This window comes from Lepisosteus oculatus, chromosome 9, assembly GCF_040954835.1.
Source record: "Lepisosteus oculatus isolate fLepOcu1 chromosome 9, fLepOcu1.hap2, whole genome shotgun sequence".
Classification (NCBI taxonomy): domain Eukaryota; kingdom Metazoa; phylum Chordata; class Actinopteri; order Semionotiformes; family Lepisosteidae; genus Lepisosteus; species Lepisosteus oculatus.
This window is the reverse complement of record NC_090704.1, coordinates 17,061,328-17,078,643: the sequence shown is the minus strand read 5'-3', so window position 1 is coordinate 17,078,643 and position 17,316 is coordinate 17,061,328. Positions and strand designations below refer to the sequence as shown.

The 17,316-nt window shown below is 36.9% G+C and overlaps 1 protein-coding gene across 10 annotated transcripts in view; it reads left to right on the top strand.

Annotated features, from left to right (window-relative positions):
* usp24 (ubiquitin specific peptidase 24) overlaps nt 1-17,316 on the top strand; it is a 73,505-nt gene that overhangs the window by 17,069 nt on the left and 39,120 nt on the right. For 3 of the 10 annotated variants that reach the window (XM_015355756.2, XM_015355755.2, XM_015355759.2), the window contains exons 8-27: nt 237-302; nt 676-750; nt 1,079-1,237; nt 2,347-2,461; nt 2,751-2,854; nt 3,855-3,962; nt 7,753-7,848; nt 8,168-8,329; nt 8,978-9,073; nt 10,387-10,506; nt 11,186-11,338; nt 11,715-11,846; nt 12,705-12,816; nt 13,314-13,390; nt 14,059-14,199; nt 14,503-14,556; nt 14,672-14,787; nt 15,495-15,561; nt 16,178-16,288; nt 16,514-16,612. In XM_015355756.2, the coding sequence (XP_015211242.2) occupies nt 237-302; nt 676-750; nt 1,079-1,237; nt 2,347-2,461; nt 2,751-2,854; nt 3,855-3,962; nt 7,753-7,848; nt 8,168-8,329; nt 8,978-9,073; nt 10,387-10,506; nt 11,186-11,338; nt 11,715-11,846; nt 12,705-12,816; nt 13,314-13,390; nt 14,059-14,199; nt 14,503-14,556; nt 14,672-14,787; nt 15,495-15,561; nt 16,178-16,288; nt 16,514-16,612 (2,163 nt within the window). The remainder of the gene's footprint in view (nt 1-236; nt 303-675; nt 751-1,078; nt 1,238-2,346; nt 2,462-2,750; nt 2,855-3,854; nt 3,963-7,752; nt 7,849-8,167; nt 8,330-8,977; nt 9,074-10,386; nt 10,507-11,185; nt 11,339-11,714; nt 11,847-12,704; nt 12,817-13,313; nt 13,391-14,058; nt 14,200-14,502; nt 14,557-14,671; nt 14,788-15,494; nt 15,562-16,177; nt 16,289-16,513; nt 16,613-17,316) is intronic. The other 7 variants (XM_069194209.1, XM_015355760.2, XM_069194210.1 and 4 more) reach the window with 5 other exon arrangements.

The following is a 17,316-nucleotide window of genomic DNA, read 5'->3' as shown; positions in this document are numbered from 1 at the left end:
ACACTTCCATGTACTGAGCAGTCCTATGAAAAACTTTCACTCGCAGAGACTTTACATGACAGTCTCTTAACAGTTACACCTCATGTTAGTATTTTTTTTATTCATTCTTAGAAATGTTGTGTTTTTAATTATTTTTGCAGATTTGTCTTTTAAAAACTATGGTGCACCTTGTTTTTTGTGCAAATAAATCAGATTACACCTTATGCTCAGCATCTTGTTTGTTTGTTTCTCCATAGAATGTGTCTGCCCTGGTTCAGCCACTGGGTGTCTGTGCAGAGTACTTGAATTCCAGTTTGGTACAGGTGAGATCAGCAACACCTTCTGAATTAAAAGAGAAAGTTAACTTTTGCTTATCTATAATTCAAAGTGATATCTATTTCCATCTTAGACTTTTATTCTTACCCAAAATTTTAATGGAACATAAAAATGTTTATGCTTATCCTCTAGTCTTCTGTTCTCTTTCAGGAGTGGCACTGAAAAAGGTTGTTTTATCCACAGTTCATTTGGAGTCATAGCTGCCACACAGCAGTGCTATTTTGCCATTCTGCTACATTTTGGAAAATTGCATGGTTTAACAATTGACCATATGTGAAATAAAGACTTTATTTGATCTCTTTTGACTTAAAGTTACGCATATTAGGGATTTATTTGTGACCATTACTGGAATTTTAACAGCCCATGCTGGACCCGGTTATCCATAAGATGATCACCTACGTGCAGACCCTAGAAGAGAAAGACCTGAAAGACAAGGTAATGGAACAACTATTTAAATTGCTTTAGTTTAATAGCATTTGAAATATGATTCCCATTCCATGGAGTCTTGAGCCAGTTAATTTTATCAGCAGTGTAAGCTTTATACCTTATTTTGTTTCTTTTATGTTCTCAGTACACAGGAAGGCATAGTTAAATTAAGTTTATAATAATAGACTTAATTCTATGCTTAATTAGTTTGATTTGCCCCCAGATTAATTAACACTGAAACATTCTGGAGAAAACATTGCCTGACATGTGGGATAGCCTGTTCTCTTTCATTGTTCTCTCATGAAGTCTATTGAGTCTTTTTTTTTACCTTGTGCAGAGGCTGGTTAGCATTCCTGAACTCCTGTCAGCCATTAAGCTCCTATGCATGCGGTTTCAGCGTGAGCTCGTCACTGTGGTTGATGACCTCAGGCTAGACATCCTCCTGCGCATGCTGAAGACCCCTCATTTCAGTGCCAAAATGAACTCCTTGAAGGAGGTGAGAAAAATAGGGGGTCATCTTGTGCTAGTGTTCATGAGGACTGGCCAAGCTATCAATCACAGAAAAGTACAAGTTTTGAGCACAATGCCTACATCCTGAGCTGGGACACATTGAAGGCAGTAAAAGCGTTGCACAGACTTTTTTAAAGCTTTTAAAGAAGAGGATACTTACACTCCCCTAAGCACCTCACGTTGATAGATATGGTTTTCAAGGTCAGTGAGGTTTGGAAAGATGTCAGGAGGGAGATTGTTTAGAAAAACTAGAAAAAAGTCTGTAGGTGGACTTGGGGGGAAAAAAAAGCCCAAATACATTCAGAAATTGTTAAGGGTAGCATCAAAGCAAATTTGTATAAGACTGGAAACTATGTACAACCCAAGCTCCTTAATCCAGGTAACATGGGATGTGTGGCTTGAAGCAGATAATACCAATCCATGATTTACTATGATGACTGATGGAGAGATTGTGAGCAGCATCTAAACCACAAAAAATTAGATTTTTCATTTCCTGGTATGAAAAGTAGCAGGACTCAACTGTTTGATTAGTTCTTCTAAGGCAAAAGCAAAGTGAGCCTATTCTACCTTTACAAATAATATTATGCTTGATTGTGATATTACTAAGGGACGAACAGCTCATTCCACGAAAGCAAAATGAAAAAAAACAGTTGGACGATAGTAAGGACTGAGCACCTTTTAAAGAAATGCTTCCCTAATGATTTTATGTTTTGTTCCTAGAAACAAATTCTAGGATGTGATATTTTTCTAGAAAGTGAAACACATTTTGGATTTTTTTAAATGATGATTTTATTGCGAGTACAAATGTTTGCAAAGAAAATGTTTGCAGTTAATTTGACAAATATAATCAATGTTTGAATGTGGCTTGTAAGTTATGAAAAGTGAAAATTTTAAGGTAATTAGTACATATTTAATTAACAATGGGAAGTTAAGTAAGCTAGCCACTTTTTAATATTTCAATTGTTTTAAATATGCCTATGTACTGTATCTTTTAGTTGTTTTAATTTTCAGCAATGTTATGCACATATAAAAGATGTCTAGTAAATCATGGTTTATGTTGTGTTCAGGTTTTGTTTTTTCCTGTCTTTTTCATAGGTGACGAAGCTTATCGAAGAAAGTACAGTTTCAAAGACAGTGAAGAACGCCATCGACACTGATCGATTGTTAGACTGGCTGGTGGAAAATTCAGTCTTGTCCATAGCCCTGGAAGGTGGTTGTTCTTATTATTTTAAATAAATATCTACGTGTTTTCCAGCTAAGAGAAAGGTTTATAATATTATGCTATTAAAAAATAATATTGTGATATTATTAAAAAGAATGTAATACTGGCAAACACAATAGACATAGTTACAGTAATGGCATAGGTACATTGAGGAGTGGAAACACTTAATGTGTTTCTTGGAAGATAAGAAACTTTAAATCCTTCTTTGCAACAGAAGCTGTTTTATGTGACTTATTTAAAGAGGCTTCTAATTTTTCTTTTTTTCTATCTTTAACAGGGAACATTGACCAGGCTCAATACTGTGATCGTATAAAGGGAATCATTGAACTTCTGGGGAGCAAGCTCTCATTGGATGAGCTGTCCAAAATTTGGAGGATACAGGTGAGTGTCTAATCTGGAAAGTTTCAAGCTTTTCCAAATATCAACTGTAGTAGCTGTTAAAGATTGACATTCTTCACTGTAAAGTATTCAGTACCAAATAAAAAAGTTTAAACTGTTAGACTGAGTCTATCATATCTACCAGTTACTGATGCTGAACTTCTTAAAAGAAAATGAAATCTTTGATGGCTTCTAATAATATACTCTTTTTCTCTGTTATTCACATTTATTCTTTTAATTGGAAAATATTTTACATAAATTACTAAACCGATATTGATTGTGTGTTTTAGGGATCCGACAAAGCAGTTTGTGGTGCCATATCATCCATTTTCTTTCTGGTCTTGATGCAGTATACAGCAGAATGCACTTGCTGCCATTCACACTCAAGCAAAAAGTGAAGCCATACAAGTTTTTTTTAAGAATTAATATAGTCAGCTGGTCCAAGTGTGTATTTAATGGCAAAATTAGTAAAAGCTTCCTGCATGTGTATATCTAACCCAATTTAGGTATATTGTCGTGTGCTACAAAAAACTTGTGAATGCGGAACACATTAATTTCATGCCCCCCATGTTTTATGTGTAATTTGGCTCTTAATGTGGGCAAATTCTCAAGTGGAGTATTGTGGCATAACAGCATTAATGGCAGGTTAACTATAACTCCCCTGTTGTTCAGATGGTTTAAAAAGGAAAGTTTTCAAATTCCAGTTATACCCAGGTATATGGTGGGGATGTGATCCTGAAAAGTGGACTCTATAGTGGATCAGCAGATAACTAATCAATTTTCCTTTTAAGGACTAATATAAAAGAGAGGGATTAGGTTTTGGGACTTGGAAATAAAGTCTACATACTCACATAAGAAGTATTTTGTTGTATTTATTATTTTCCATAATACAGTAATAGTGCACAAAAAGAAACATTTGTGTACAAAATGACATGAAGCAGTTCTGCCTTATAATTTGATCGTGGGTGTTGGTTGTGATGCTGATCTTTTGCTTTATGTATAGTCTGGCCAGTCTTCCACTGTAATAGAGAATATCCACACTATCATCGCTGCGGCGGCAGTAAAGTTCAACTTCGATCAGCTCAGCCACTTGTTTGTCCTCATTCAGAAGGTAAGAATCTGGGAAGTGTTTGTCAGTGAGTCTTCATACTTCAGTATGCAAGGTAGGGTGATGTCTGATTTAGGATCTCCAGGAGTAGAAGTACGTGTAAAACCAAGGCAAGAAAGTATTTGCATTATGTCTCCATCATGCATTTGTTGCACATAGATTCTTTAAAGTTTAATGATGTTGAAGGGGTTTTGTGAATTTACTGGGACGATATATTAATTGTAGCATTAATCATGAGGTGGTTCGTTATGGCTTTTAGAAAATCAATCGATCACACACACAGATTCAATAAACGAGATACATTTATGAATACATAAATTGTGCATATAAAACATATAACAGCGTGCCTGGATACAGATGGCAGATCTGTGAGGGTTATCAAAGTGCAAGGTATGTAATAACGAAGATATGCAAAACACAAAGAGATACAAAGAATATGCTTCAATATACTGTTCTGCTATACTATCGTTAATCAGTCTACATTAGCTACTCAAAAGTGCAGATGCAGCCATTCAAAACGAGCGGGGTACGTCGCGGTAAAAAGCAGTGGGCGTGTCGCATCACAACGCGTATTAACGTGTCATATTGCGTCATACCATATAATACTGCAGTAAGATAATAGTATCCGGAATCACTGCCAGGTGGAGCTAATAAAGCTTAACCTCTCATGTACAGCATTTGAGCTGTCGCCAGAAAACACCCGGTTTCAAATCCCGATCACTGCTGAGGGACAATCTTTATTCAATTAAGAATTAAAGCTGTATGCTCTTTAGACTTTTAAATTTAAACTGTGTATTACAGCATGTTAATCATTATACATTAAAATATTGGTATATTTTATGAAAGCAAGATCTGCTCAGTTGGACAAAAGTACACAACCTACCACCTTTACCATAAATATTTTAATTATGCAGAAATATCCAATTCATCAAAGTCTTTACCGAAGATATTACTAATAGTATTAATAATGAATGACTTTGGATAAGCTGTAAACTCAAAGTATTACCCTGGTCCACATTCTTTGTAACCGTCTTTGTAAACGAAAAGACTTAATTTTTTCATTGACAAATAGTAACACCACAGCATTTTGTTGATCCGATCACGCATTCGTTTCCAATCATACGAAGTAAGTCTTGAGAATCTCCGATTCACCATGCCTTTCACATGCTCATAAAAGATATTAATTTAGGAACATAAACATATGACTGTTTGTAAACTGTACTGCATATGGCTGGTTTAAAGAAAAAATACACACCAGTATTCCATTTCTCCCTAATCATTTTAGTAAAATGTTGAGGTAGAAAAAGTAAAAGTAAAAACGTAAAACGTTTCCAAAATAACCACATGTAAAACTTTGATGCTTAAAATGTTTAGGGAGAAATGGAATACTAGTGTGTATTTTTTCTTTAAAATACCAATACCAGCAATGCAACTTCTTCTTGTTTTTTGTTACAGACCATAACAAAAAACAGAATGCATTTTTTTCTCTCTCTTCCGCTGCAATTTGGTTGTTAACAAAACATGTTTACAAAGAAAGTGGAATACAGTAATACTACCAGCTAAATAGATACATAGATTTAGATATTTAGATCCTTAAATTAATATCATTATTAATTTCTTTAGATACGTGATTCCATATTATATTCCTGATTATAAAACGGATAATTCCGGTTATGAAATCTGATTGGCTGGCACCCATCTGAAGTCATGCCATATTCTCTGGTATACGCACACCCCAGAATTTTGACTTTTTACTGTGTGATAAAGAAATTTTAAGGAGGGACGAGGGACTATATTCTCAGGGGGAGGAAAGTAAACAGCTTAATTTTCGTGTTAAATAAATTTTTAAAATTAAAATTAATTCTATAAAGCAATCGCATATTTGGGGACCGTTTTATAAAACTTTGATGCTTCGAATGTTTAGGGAGAAATGGAAGACTGGTGTGTATTTTTTCTTTAAACTACCAAGACTAGCCATATACAGTACAGTTTACATACAGTAATATATTTATGTTCCTTAATTAATATCGTTAATGACCTTCAGATGCGTTATGCTCCTCTTCTTTTTATGCTCAGCTACAAAAATTTCCCTTTAGTTGTAAAATTCCGTATAAATATTCAATACTAAGCGGATTAAAACATGCACAGTAAAGACATTAAATGATCAAATTTTTCCACAACCGTCCAACGCACCACGAGTGCCCGTCAGTCATTTTGGCCAGCCAATCATGTACCGGGGTATGACAAAGTGAGTTGACTGCAGTACGGGTTTGTACCGCGCACTTCGAATGGCTGCATCTGTACATTACTCATATGAATTGAATTGATATCAACTTGTGTTGAGGTAGCAATTGAATTCTCAAGATTCCGTGTAGAACATTGGGTTTACTTATCTAGATATGGATTCATGTTTCCCGGCACAGACACCAAAAACCAGCTAGTGGCTGCGTCCAATCGCTGTGTCTCCCGGCCAACCAGTCAGGTTGGGCAGGGTGCAGGGTGCAGCTCGGAGTCAGACGAAGGTCTCTATGCACAGAGGGTGGCTGCGGGTCCCAGAAAGTCACTCTTTAGGTGGAAGAAACTGGGTTTGCTTCCGGTGTAGCGCTGGTGCTGAATAAAAACATACTCAGGTTGTCGACAAGAGTCCAAACATATACTCCGGTGATCAATCGAAGCGTCCACGTTGGCGTTGACTAGCGATTTACGTACTGGCATTCCCCGGGCCGAAGCTCTGCTGAAATAAGGTTCCAGTCCTTATACAGACAACACCTGCCGTCACGTGATTGCTTCTCTGGCCATTTTCACACCCTTAGATAAAGTTTCTGAGCTGTGCAGTGTCTTTTAAACCAGAACCAAGACAGGTGATGATTGGTCGAAAGTTTAGCGGGCATTTCAGACCCACGTGGAGTTACCACGCCCTGCAGGTTCCTGATTGGTTGGTCAAGGTGAGAGATGAGTAACAATGACCTCTGCCATCTAGGACCACAATCCAAATGTTCTCAAGAATCTCACAGACAGATAGGCACCAGGAATGGGCATTGATCATGATAGGCAAGCATGATCAATTAAGCACACCTTAAATCAGAACTGCATGAATACCTTTTCTGTGGCTGCACCACAGAGATGAGAAAGAGGGATGGGGCTTCATTTAGGAAAGCACAGCAACACTTAATTCTGACTTATTAATAAGCATTGCCGCTACAATGTTTAACAAATAAAAAAAACATTGTAATGTGCTATAATGATCACATATAAGATATAAGTGAGCCTTGAAGGGCTGAGATGTGTGATCCCAGTTTTCTTTGCAACTCATTACCTGATCAACTGTTGGTGTTTGTTTTGATTTGTTTTGCTTCATTATTAAGCCAGGTACATCATTTTTTTCCCATTAAGGATATTTCATTGTGTAAAGAATTGAAACATTGATAATGGTTATTCCCCTGTAAAATATACAGTATATTAAGGAGATGTATATTATAAATACTTTATTGATCCTGTTAGGGAAATTGCAGAATATAAATTGCAGAATATAAATTGCATATATATATTTATATATATATTAAGGAGATAGAGTGTAAGTAGTTGGCAATTCTAAATCTGACATGGAAGGGATTTGTTCCTCAACTTAAGTTTTGTTCTTACATCAGAGCTCTTATTATATCTTTGGTACTGTGTGTTACCAGAGGTTTGTGTTTATGCTTTGTGAAAGTTTTTTTTGTTTTGCACTTCCTCATTTCTGAATGATGGGATGCATGAGGGTGTTAGTTCATGACCCGCTTTTCCCTGTATACAGAGCTGGGAGGTGGAAAGCGACCGAGTTCGACAGAAACTCCTGAGTTTGATTGGGAGGATTGGCCGTGAGGCTCGCTCTGAGGCCACCACTGGCAAGGTGAGGACACTGGCACAGTGGGGTTGACTAATAAAGCAAACAGCACATGATCGTCGCTTGGCTATAGCTTGGCAGGGTACATTAAAGGTCTGATTTTATGCCAAAAAATATCTATACATATTTAAAGCAATCTTGATAATATTTTCCATATGTATGATATTCATTTGTAATCAGTGATTGCTTAATTATTTAGGATACATGACTGTTTACCAAGCTAGCCAATATGAACTTAAAAAGGTTTGAGACTGATAGGAAGGTGGTTTAGAATTCCTCTTTGCTGTGGGCTGTTTTGTATTTGCGGGTGTGTGTGTTGTCCCAGGTGCTGGAGGTACTGTGGGAGCTGGCACACTTGCCCACTCTGCCAACTAGCCTGGTGCAGCAAGCCCTGGAGGAGCACCTTGCCATCCTGAGTGATGCCTATGCCGTAAAGGAGACTGTCAAGAGGAACTATGTAATCAAGTGTATCGAGGACATCAAAAAGGTTGGCTTTTGATGAGCATTAGTGCTGGGCTGGCTGAACTTTGCAACACAGAATGTCAGACCTTTTAAAGATCCAGTGATAAGTCTGGTTATCTTACAGAGGTACAGAAAGACACTAATTATTGTTTATTGTTCCAGAACAGGAAGCATGTTTTAATATTTAGGAAAAATGCTTTTGGTGCAAATCTTAAGGAGGTCTGTTTCTAAAAGACAAATCCACCCTCTTGTCCTAGTCAGTTACACCTTTTCAATGCCAGGGTTCCTTGGTTTTCTCACTCACATGCGCACTGAGAAGATCTACTGAATTTCATCATTGTCAAGACAAACTGCAGAACTATCTTAAAAAAGCTAGCTTTTCTGAAAGCGGGTCTTCATGTTGCTAGGTAGGAAAATGTTAAAGGTGGCCTCTGGAAACGTATGTGAGGACATGGTGTGACATCTGCAAAACACATATAAATTAAACATTTCCAGAGATTCGTAGGTTTAATATCCCAATCAGACATTATTGGCCAAATAGAAAGTTAGTTCCACCTTTTGCTTTACTTTCTTACGTTATTATCTTCATGCTAGGATACCTAGGCAACCAGAATACAAACTTCGCTTACTGTAAAGTGAAGCGATTAAATGCCATTCAAGTTTATTTTTTTAGATACTTATTCAAGAGGAATCAAAATCTACCACGGAGACCCAAGTTTCTTTTCTTACTGGGTCCTGGGGCAAGAAGAAACCAAGCTCAAGCTCCAAAGTAAGAAACATGATTGGATTCCTCTCAGTCAATAACAGTCGCCAATCATCTGCAATCTCTTGGACAACTTTAGCTGTCAGCTTTGGGCTTGATCGTACATGATTAGTTAACCTGGTCAAATGAGTGCCTTGATTGTTTTTTACTCTGTATTACTCTTTGATTTGCAAAATTCTGAGCATGAAAGCTTTTAGAAAACCTTAGTGCATTTAATCACTGTTAACATTTACTAGAGCTTCAATGAAGAACACAAAAAGGATACAATTCTGTCATTTTTTATCACATTTATGTCACTTAACAAAACAAGAATGTTACATTACTGTTTCCCTTTTTAAGTCATTTGGAGTGACTATTCCATTGGACTAATAACTGATAGAAAACAGAGTTGTCATCTTGTACTGGTCTAGCAGATTTTTATCTTATTTAAAAATATATGCTTAAAAAACTTATATGGTTATCTGTACATACCAGTAGCTGTTGCAAAATTAGCATACATCAAAAAATAATTTGACAACATTAGTGCTGCTACATCACAGCTCTTCAGTCCTGACTGAGGGGCCTTCTGTGTGGAATTTGCATGTTCTCATGGTTTTTTCCCCATTTTCTCCCATTTCACAGGAAAATGCTGGCCATTCTAAATTCTCCCTTTGTGTTGACTAGCATCTGCACAGTTTGCTTTCAGATTAGGCTCTGGGTATCATGATCCATACTAGTACCCTTGATCCTTACCAGGCTTTGTGATAATGAATGGATAGATAAACATAAGCATACTCAGTAGGGTTTTTTAACAGTGTTTTGCTCCTCAGATGGCTTTGGAAATCAAAGACTTGGCAGGAATTCAGTAACATATGGTATATTTAGACTTACAAATAAGAACTTCTTAAGGTGTTGCTGTAGCTTAGGCTTGTGTTTGGGTTATAGCCTGTTCTAAGAAAAATGTATGTAAAGAGACATTCTTGCAGTTAATTGCAACTGCACATTGGAAAGGGGATTTTAAGTAACTAAAAGAATTTGATTAATTGTAATCACAAATTGCTGTACTTACAATATTTGCTGATGACACTTAGACAGTTCCCTTTTTGTCATATACTGCACATAGAGTAAGTGGCAATTATTAATAAATTATCATTTTAAATTGTATTTATTATTAGAAAACAAATTATTTCATTTTTGAAAGTTTTGTTTTCTTTGCTTACAAATCTGTCTTTGCTTGCAACCACTTTAAAAACATGAGTTTTTATTCTGTATGTTTAAATATTTCTGCCCCATTACTATGATGGGATAGTATTAGTAACTGGCTCTCCTTGCCAACTTAGTCTGTTTTGCAGTCATCTCAGCAGAGTAACCCCCAGGCGGTGTGGGTGGTGCCAGCACTCCGCCAGCTGCACGAGATCACACGATCCTTCATAAAGCAGACCTACCAGAAGCAGGACAAGGTGAGTCTACAGCTAAGCCACCAGCGAAACAAGCATTTCCCAGTCTGTGTATTATAGCTGAAGACAGACATCAGCACAGGGAAGATATTCTACCTATAATATTTTAACCCCTAAAAAAAATCAAACCCCTCAGTGTCTGTCATGGAAGATTCTAATCCATGCTAGCATTGTTTCTAATGTGTAATTGAGTACAGCTTTTTATTAATTCATGTTTTTTTTTTCTGACACTTAAATATTTATTTAAGATGTTGTGTAGCATGCATTGTTTAAATTAATGAAGGGGTAACTCATTACATGGATGGGTGGATGACAGGGGAAAATAGACATATATTTACACATGTTGCACACTAGTATACCTATAAGCGCCAAAGTTTGTTGTGTTTTTGTAAGAAGTATACACACAAATAGAGGAGCAAGCAAGTTACATACAAACCTGGAAAGAGGTTTTAAGTATTTTTAAGTTATTAATAGCTTATTAATCTTTCCACAGCTTCATTAGCAACGACAGATTTATAATAGCACAATAATTTAAGTTTTACAGAATTTAGGATTTTCTTTGGATAATTCAGTGCATCTTGACTTTTTATATGGTCATGCACAATCTACGAAAGAAACAAGTAAATGCCAAAAATCACCAGAGAAGCAAAGGCATAGAAGAAAAACGTTACCATTTTCTCAGCAGAGCATCATTCAGGATCTGAAGAAGAACTTTGAAGTTGTGAAACTGATAACGGGCAGTCTTGTGTCTTGTCACCGGTTGGCTGTGTCAGTGAGTGGCTCAGCAGGGCTTTCTGGTTCAACACTTGTGGATGGCAGATACACCTACCAAGAGGTAAACAGCTTTGGATATTGCAGACAGCTTTACTTCTAGTGGAGTGATTTTTCTGAACATTTTTTTTTAAATACCACCACAGTACTTGTTTCTTATAAGGTGGAAAGAACTCAGTTCTTAAAACTGTTTATTTCACTTTATGCTCTTAAATCAATTGCTTAGTTCCTTCCCTTTCCAATTTAAGATAAATGTTTTGTTCTGCAACACATCACTAAGTTTGTATGCCACACAACTAGTGATTATGCTGTTACATATTTGTTTAGGCTTAAAGTCATTTTGCCTCCAGACAAGAAGTCTTAAAATGAGAGAAGCATAACCAATTCCATACTGTAATTTGCCTATAATTTAAAATATATATTTGGTTATTGTATTGCAGTACTTGGAAGGGCATCTGAAGTTCCTGGCCTTTTTCCTCCAAGAGGCCAGCTTGTATCTAGTGTGGAATCGTGCAAAGGAGATCTGGGAGTGCCTTGTATCTGGGCTGGATGTCTGTGAGCTGGATCGAGAGGTAGGGATGAACACCATTGTGGAATCTCTATGCTTATAAATTGGAAATAGGAAGAGAAGCTGCATCACATTGCATCTTGAGTGCGAATGTCATTTTAATTTAAGATAAAAGATTTCATCTTTTGCTTTGTGATTAAATACTTGAAGATGTTGGAACAAGGTTAAATTATTTTGCTTTTGTCTAGTTTGCCAGCAGCCATATCACCCTACAACTCACAATTGGCAACCCACTGAAGCTAAGCAGGTGTGAGTCTGGTCAGTACCTGGATAAGAGACATCCTGGGAAAAACTAAGGTTGCCACTGGAAATGGTGTTAGTGGTGCCAGTAGGGGTCACTAACCCTGTGGTCTATGTGGGTCCTAATGGCCCAGTATAGTGATGGGGACACTATACTGTAAAAAGGTGCCACGTAAAACTGAGGTCCTGATCTCTGTGGTCTTTAAAAATCCCAGGATGTTTCTAAAAAAGAGTAGGGGTGTTATTCCAGTGCGTCCTGGACAAGCTTCCCATTGGCCTTTACTAATCATGGCCTCCTAATAATCTCCATCTCTGAATTGGTTTCATCAGTCTGTTCTCCTCCCCACTGATAACTGATGTGTAGTGAGCATACTATGGCTGCCACTGTATCATCCAGATGGGTGCTGTACATTGGTGGTAGAGGGAATTACCTGTAAAGCACTTTGAGTGGAGTGTCCAGCAAAGCGCTATAGAAGTTCAAGGAATTATTATTACTAGTTCAATAGAGACATAATACGAACCAGTTAAATACTCTGTTAGTTGCCTGAAGTAATGACCTTTTTCTGTGCTTTAATATTGTATTGTCTGGTCCATGACTATTGTGTCTTATTCTCCTGTACAGATGTGTTTTGAGTGGTTCACAAAAGGACAGCATGACCTGGAGAGCGATGTTCAGCAGCAGTTGTTCAAAGAGAAAATTCTCAAGATGGAGCCTTATGAGATTACAATGAATGGTAAGGACTAAAATCAGTTATCAGTAATAACTAAAATCAGTTATTTCAAACAGTGAGCATATCTCTTTTCACCTAGCAGTAGATTCTCAGAGACTCAGAATGTTAACAGCCGTGTAAGCATAGTGCTTTCCTGACTGCATGGGACTCCATTGCTGTTGATAAGCATGTCAAATAATAGATTAACAAATGCTTTTCCAGATGTAGTCCTATATCCATGTTGACCTGTTGAAAAAGGGGAGTTCAGTAAAGAAGATTTTTGTGAAAGGTCAGATTTAAATAGATGCTGTTGTAACTAGTGACTGCTTAAAACATTTTTGTGCTCTATTGAATAAGTAAATCCCTACAAGTGATTGCAGTAAAGTAAATTAATTTAGGTATCTTTGTAAATTGTCCATGAAATTTTCCATGATTCTAGCACATCTTACAATGTGTAGCATTTCCAGATATCCTGATAGATTAGATCCTAAGTCTGAAATTGGATCTTTTTTATGTTTCAGGGTTTAACCTTTTCAAGACCTTCTTTGAGAATGTAAACTTGTGTGACCATCGATTGAAAAGACAGGGAACTCAGCTGGTATGGAACATTGCACTCGTGTCTAAAGCTGTGTTTTTCAACCTTTTCTGTCCTATAGCACGCTAGCATGAAAATCATTTAAATAGTTAAAATAATAAATTTAACACACAACCTCTGTCCCCATGACACCAGCACAAGTACAAATGTTTGTGACTTTGCCTCAAGGTGCACAGTCAGCTTATCCAGGCAGGATTTGATGACAGTGATACACAGAGCTCTTGCTCAGTAACACTCATTCTCTGTGCTTATGTCCATCAAACTTGAAAAATGTAACTTGCATCACATCTGTTAATGTCTGATGAGAAGCACTGGTCTAAAGGCGCCTTTTGTTTTCTAAAAGAAAATCAGTGAAATAAGAATACTTTGGTTATTAGATATGTGTGCTAATTAAGTGTACACCTAGTTAACAAATACCCTGCAGGGGTGGGTGAGCCATTTTCTGGACATTTATTGGTTATTTCTGAAAAACATTTAAATTGTATTGGTGCATGACCCATTGGGTAATCGAATTTAATGTTTGACTTTAAACCAATTTTCTAGATCAAATAGAAAGAGATGCAATCTAGTTTTTTCCTTGAGTTTTTTTTAAGGCTCAGATGTTTAGTTGTTCATTGTGAAATAGTCATTTTAATGGGCTTTTTTTTTCTTTTCTGGATTTTATTGATCAGTTGGTGGAGAGGCTAGATTTGACGGGAATGGATTTTATCTGGAGGATAGCCATGGAGTCTCCAGATGAAGAAATTGCAAATGAAGCTATTCAGCTAATCATTACCTACAGCTACATAAACCTCAATCCCAAAATGAAAAAGGTAAAACACATTAAAGTGTTGAATCTGCAGTATGTGTATACACCATTTTCATTGTCTTCTTCCTGTAATGAGTAGTGCCAGTTGAATGTATTCATTTATTGGAGTTCAACATGTTCCCGGAGGCATACTGATTTCTTCTTCCCATGTTATGGGTGGTCCTTTTGCTTATTTTTTCTTTTCTTGTTCTAGCAGTGATCTGTTCTTGCTTCCCGTCCATCCTACTGCCATTTTAGTTACCTATATATACAATGCTGCACAGTTTGCTTTTTAACTCCACAGTTTTCTTTGCTTTTTTAATCATAGGATTCAGTGTCATTGCACAAGAAATTCATTGCAGACTGTTATAAAAGATTAGAGGTGAGAGATTGTTTTTATTATTATTATTATTATTATTATTATCATTATGTACTGCACATTATCCTCAGATATTTTGCTTGTTTTTACTATAACTTCTGATTTATTGTACTTGTAGGCTGCAAGTTCAGCCCTTGGAGGTCCCACTCTAACACATGCTGTTACCAGGGCAACAAAGATGCTGACAGCTACTGCCATGCCAACTGTAGCTACTTCTGTGCAGTCTCCGTCCAGGTAAGTTGCAGTGTCTTTTAAAAGATTTACTGATTTGTAGAATAAGATATAAATTGTATTAATTGTATATTCAGTATGTGGTTCTGCATCTGGTGTCAGTATCTTGGGTTCACGTGGGTATGCGCCCTCACCGCTGCCGCCTCAGGTCAGCCCCCCCACCGATGGGGACTCTAACCCGGGCCTCCAGCATCACTCAACAAGGACCCAGCCAGTTGAGCTAAAGGGAAATCTCCCCTCAGCCCGATGGCTGCGGTTCCTGCTATTCACAAGGAAGGGCGGTGACGTCACCGTGCTGGTAAGGCGGCTCGAACTACCTCCGATGGTGGCCGTATTCGTTACACACTCCTCCGCTTAATTCGCCGTCCTCGGCGAAGGGCTACCCCACCCCGCTTCTGACACCAATGTTGCGCACTCGGGTTCACGTGGGTATGTGCCCTCGCCGCTGCTGTATACGTTATAATATAATCAGTAAAGTAGTTGTGTTTTGTGTTAGATAAAGGATGTTATATTATGGTGTGAGAGAATCTTTTTTTGTCATTGTGTTTAAAAATAATAGTAAAAAATAAATTATTAAGTTATGCACCATATACGAGATGGTTTGTGAGAGGTTACCAAATTATTGAAATTTTATTGAAGGAACAGCACTCTTTGTGAGAAACATTCTTTTTGAAAATCGTTTGATTTAATCTGTATTTTCTTCCATTTAGGTCAACCAAACTTGTAATAATTGAACGATTACTGTTACTTGCAGAACGTTATGTAATCACTATAGAGGTAAGAAATCTTTTTGCATAGTATTTATTTGTTATAGACCTATTTATGAGTTACTTTTCTTAGTCTGTTAAATGTGTGTTGTAAATTATGTAGAGTTTGGTATGGAAATGATCACTTTTGATTTCACCTTTAGGGAGATTTTTTGTGTTACTGAAGTTTTGCACATAATAAAAAGTAATTAAAAAATAAAAGTAATTTGTTACTCAAGGGCTCTAATAAGGTTGAGTGTGTCCTGTTTTTTCCTGGTCTTTCCTAACTAGCTACAATAAACTAGTTGTGTGCTGCCAAGGGAAGGTTTGGTATTACATGGCAGGGAACTCTCTTCATGTGCTGCAGGCAGTTGCAAGCATGCAGTGTAGTCAGAGAGGGACACTCCTCTCATCTGAATGGTGCTGATCCTCCTTTAAGGCTGTTCCCTGTAATGTGTTGAAGGACTACTGGTTTGAAGGTGCTGGGTTGGAGGAATCTGCCTACGCTTCCTCAGTCTTCCCTGTGAGGTTGCAGTGTTCATAGCATAATAATCACACCATTTCAGATTAGGGCTGGGTAGTAGAAAATAATTAGCAATTCAAAGTTAAGAACAAATATTTTCACCTTCCCTATCCCTACCTTTAAGGATTTGTATTCAGTTCCTCGGACTATCCTACCTCATGGCGCCTCCTTTCATGGGCACCCAGTCACCCTCAGCATCACCTACGAGTCGACCAAAGATACTTTCACACTGGAGGTATGTCCTTGTACAGCTCTAACAGACGGACAGTACATATGCTATAAACAGTCAGTATGTTACCCTTATTTTGCTAAAGAAATTAGCCTTTTGTATTTAGACAAACTCTTCTGGTAGAGTATGAAATTAATTATACTTTATTTGTCATGTAGATGTTTTCATGATCTTTCAGATTTTTATACTGTGAATGTTTCGTATTTTTTAAATCCATTTTATGCATTGTAGGCACACAGCAATGAAACCATTGGAAGCATAAGATGGAAGATTGCTGAGCAGTTAAGTTGTCCTGTGGATAATGTGCAGATATTTGCTAATGACAGCATGGTGAGTAATTTTAAACCTTTTTGGTACATTAACAATTAAAAGTTAAGTGTTGTCAAAGTTTCATTTCAAACTACTTTACAAAATAGTTATACAGCTATATACAAAAGTTTTGGTTCACTGAATCTCTAAATGAAAAGTCGTTAACACAGGCTCTTCAGGGTACAGACTTAAACATGACATTTCTGCACATTTTAATGTACAATTACTATTTATTTGCTAAATGTGACAGATTGAAAAACAATATTAAACAGTATAAGTTGTACCAAATAGTAGTTGTACATTAAAATGTGCAGAAATGTGTCATGTTTAGGTTTGCACCCTGCAGAGGTTCTTTTCACTTAGAGAGTTTATGAAACATGCAATTTGACCCGGGGTGCCCAAACATTTGCTTACAACTGTAATATAATAATAATAATAATAATAATCATCATCATCATCTTTATTTTACATAGCGCTTTTTAAAGGTGGCTTTTCAAAGCGCTTTACAGGATGACAATAACAATTAATAAGAACAATACAAGATTAAATAAGAAGAATACACAAGATAACACACAATTATAATATCCAATTAAACAATACAACAATTACGATAGAGGAGACCGTGGATGGTGGTACTAAGAAGAACAGAAGGGTGAAGAATGGCACTAGTTAAGTAAAGGCTTTTCTGAAGAAGAGGGTTTTGAGTCTGGATTTGAAGGAGTTTA